This window comes from Pocillopora damicornis, chromosome 7, assembly GCF_964200805.1.
Source record: "Pocillopora damicornis chromosome 7, jaPocDami1.2, whole genome shotgun sequence".
Lineage (NCBI taxonomy): Eukaryota > Metazoa > Cnidaria > Anthozoa > Scleractinia > Pocilloporidae > Pocillopora > Pocillopora damicornis.
Genome location: NC_142676.1, coordinates 9660001 through 9663402, shown reverse-complemented (window position 1 = coordinate 9663402; position 3402 = coordinate 9660001). Strand labels below are relative to the sequence as shown.

The window sequence follows — 3402 nt, the reverse complement described above, 5'->3', positions numbered from 1 at the left end:
TGTTTGGAATCGATTGGTTGCCAGAATTTGTTATAAAGAAAGGAACTGCTCGTTACATATAGAAGAAAGACAAAACGAGCATACCAGGAATTCCCAATCAATCCAAAAGACTACAAATATCTTGGCTTTCGGTGGGACAGTTTTTTGCATTTTGATACTAGGTGCCTCTTCAGTATGCGTTCATCTGCCCTGTCAAATTAAAGAATTATTTGGCAAACTGGGTCTACAATCATCTCCCCAAAAAGACTGTCCTCCCTTTGCATGGACGATCACTGCGTGAAATAATCCGAATACGGTCCCTTATGTAGGTCTTATACAGTCAGTACACAAAGTCGTGTACGGGATCTATAAGGAGGTGTCATGATGTATAAGGTACTGTTTAAGGATCAGTATACGTCAGGCTATGCCAAGAAAATAGCAGGATCTTATACACTTGTAGCAGGATTTCTTATACGCCAGTACTCGTTTCAGTATACATGTTGTATACGGAAGGAATTATGAGGTATACTGATTTTGTGTGGAAGGCACGTATACAGTCGTTGCAGGATTTCTTATTCATTATTACACAAGTCCGTATATATGATGTATACTGCATGAAGCAGGAAAGGTACTGATAGTAGAAGGTGCGTATTGTGGGGCTTTAACGAGCCTTTTTTGAGCAATCTTAATGGGAAAATTCACCATTCTCGAGTATTCTTACGAGGTACGTTCAGCGTTAAAGATTTTTGCATTGCTTAGGTGTGATCTAGGTGGAATCATAAAATCGTGAATCATCTCATGCTTCAATTACAAATAGCTGTTAATTTATTTCAGTATTCCTCAGTCACGTGTTATTTTTTTCGTAGTACATATACATTAAAAAAAAACTAAAAAACCTAACATTTGTGTTTCTCAAAAATAGTATTGTTAATAATAATGAGAAGAATGAAAGTTGAAAATCTAATTTACGAAAAGGTATAATCCAAGGATTAAAAGTTGTGATTTATGTACAATCACACTATTCCTTTAACACACAGAAAAACAAACTATTCGTTCTCAAAATCACAATCGCTTCCTGAGGAGCTGTCATTATCACTTTCTTCTCATTCTCTTTCTTCCGCTCTGCTTTCGTCAGTGGTCTCTTCATCCTCAAGTTCTCTGTTGAACCAAAAAAATGTTAGTTAAACAATGTAACAACCTTGTATAAAGGAAACAAGCATATTACGAAATTTTTCGTAGCATGCAATATATAGAGACAGAGAATTTTACATCGGTTTACATAGTTTATACATTCTTATGTGCTTCACTTCCATAGTTGGTAAACTAAAAGTAAAAGCGACACCATCCAATAAGGAGTGTAAAGGCTAAGCAGTATTCTTACATTTCCGTTTGTTCCTGCTCTCTCCTTTGCATGATTTCCCTCCATTCATCGGACAGCGCCCATTTAGGAGAACCTGTGGGTGGCTCTCTTTCTACAGGCTCCCCTTTACGAGCCTTTGTTCGTTTCCACCTTTTGTTTGTTGTGTTTTCTGTCTTTTCGCTGCGCTTGTCAAGCCTAAGACAATAACAATATTATAATTAGAAAATGCCGTTGACTTGACTGAAACCGTGACGTAAATCCAACCCTTAAAAAAAACCGGGCAAAAAAGCGCTAATAGGTGACTAACAAATAAACTGACTTTAAAGCCTACCTGACATTTACAGTCCATCATTGTCAATAACAAGGAACAGTCTGGCAATACTGGACAATTTTTAAGGATAGAAACATTTCCATCTTTCTTGCTATTAGAAATATCAGTAAAGGACTAAACCTTTAGCATGCTTCTTACTTGTTTAGGAAAGCTTCAAGAGTTTTGCTCCTGTATTTTGGGGGCCTACACACCCATCCTCCTTCGCCTTCATCAGTATCTGTGTCATCATCGTCACTAGACATGTGCTCTTTACTTAACTTTGCGAGGGCACGGGACTCAGTCTCATCCTTGACATGAGCTTTTCTTCTCTCATATTTCTATGAGATAAAGAAAAATTTGCTTTTTAGTACTTTTCAACTGACTTTCATTGCATCTTTCAAAATGTATCATTTAAGTTATTTTAATGCATATTAACTGTATACTTACTCGTTCTTTTCGAAGATTTTTCTTATTTTTCAATTTTATTTCATCCGTTATTTTTCCAAGGGCAGTCCTCCGTAAGTGCTCATGATACTTTTTGGCAGTTCCTGAACAAAACAAAAAAGGCTTTAATTTCAAAATTGCGTGATTGGGGCCTGATTATCTGTTATGGACAATAAATCTTGGTTGCAGTGGTGTCCTCTAGTTTTAAATTGCTTATATAGTAAACTTACGTTGTACAGCAGCTTTACCAAATCCACCTCGGTGGCCTTGGCGGCAAAGTTCATCAACAATCAGCTGAGTTACCTTTGTGTTGTGAGAGCTGGTGACCCTGACAGGGAGAAAATATACAAAATATTTAGGCCTCTGTATCTTGGTGAAAAAATTTCTTAGTGCCTTTACTTATTCACTCTTAAACTTGGGTTAAATGTATGGGTCCAAGTCTACATATGAGAAAAAGTGCTCATGGGTCTTCAAGCCTGCCTTAGGCCCCGTCCACACTGCGTCGGAGAAATTTGAAAACGCAGCTTCATTCCACGGTTAAGCCTACCATCCACACTAATCCGGAGACGAAGACGGAGCTTTCCGAAAACGCTCTTCAAACTGAAGGAATTTGGCCTTGCGTTTTAGTGTGGACAGAGAACATTTTAAAAACGGAGCTTTTCGAAAACAATGACTTCACGATAATCTTGTGATTAATCCTAACCCTCAAGGATGCACTCAAGCGTTTTTGTCGCCGTTGATTGTTGCGTTTTCAAATTTCTCCGGCGGAATGTGAACGGTGAACATTTGATGCGCTTTCAGAGTAAAAAGTCCGTTTTCAAATCAAATTAGATTATATCAGTCCCACAAAAAATAATTACCCTGAAACCTGCATGATAAATTCTAATTACCAGTTGATTTCCGTTGCACAATTTTGATTTGACTTCTTTCCTTATTTCGGGTTTTCTAGCCCTTAAATTTCTTTCGAATATTGCCGATCGACTTAGAATACTTTCAAAATCCCCAAAAATCTGATATTCAATTTGTAAAATCCCCGCCAGTTGTAGCAAAGTTGGCAGCGCGCGAAAACCAGGAAAATTGGTGAACATGGCCTTTGGTCAACAGCTTCCTTCCTATGAACGCGCGGGGAAATGGCGCAGAGGTACAGCAGTTACAGTGTTCGTCTTAGTATTATACGATCTGAACGCTAGGCAAATAACAGGAACCTACATGTATGGTACTTTTGAGCTTTCCGTCAACTACATGCTGAAAGTGTCTCGAACTAGTTCAGCTTGCCAGATCTAATTGCACGTCATGAGAACGCGATCTA

The 3402-nt window shown here is 38.2% G+C and overlaps 1 protein-coding gene across 1 annotated transcript; it reads right to left on the bottom strand.

Annotated features, from left to right (window-relative positions):
- Window positions 1–424: 424 nt before the first annotated feature.
- On the bottom strand, window positions 425–3181 carry LOC149042453 (uncharacterized). Its single transcript, XM_089213595.1, has 6 exons — window positions 2984–3181; window positions 2324–2462; window positions 2097–2197; window positions 1809–1987; window positions 1361–1534; window positions 425–1137 (listed from the first exon to the last, which is right to left on the bottom strand). Exons 1-6 carry the CDS (start codon window positions 3179–3181, stop codon window positions 1083–1085), a joined length of 846 nt encoding a protein of 281 aa, XP_089069721.1. The 3' UTR covers window positions 425–1082.
- Window positions 3182–3402: the final 221 nt, after the last annotated feature.

Excerpts from the sequence above, each read along its gene's own strand:
- LOC149042453 (XM_089213595.1), bottom strand. The coding sequence starts at position 3,181 with ATGTTCACCAATTTTCCTGGTTTTCGCGCGCTGCCAACTTTGCTACAA. Across the intron at positions 2,198-2,323 it reads TGGTAAAGCTGCTGTACAAC|GAACTGCCAAAAAGTATCAT; the intron begins GTAAGTTTACTA and ends TGTTTTGTTCAG. Across the intron at positions 1,535-1,808 it reads CTTGAAGCTTTCCTAAACAA|GCTTGACAAGCGCAGCGAAA; the intron begins GTAAGAAGCATG and ends TTATTGTCTTAG.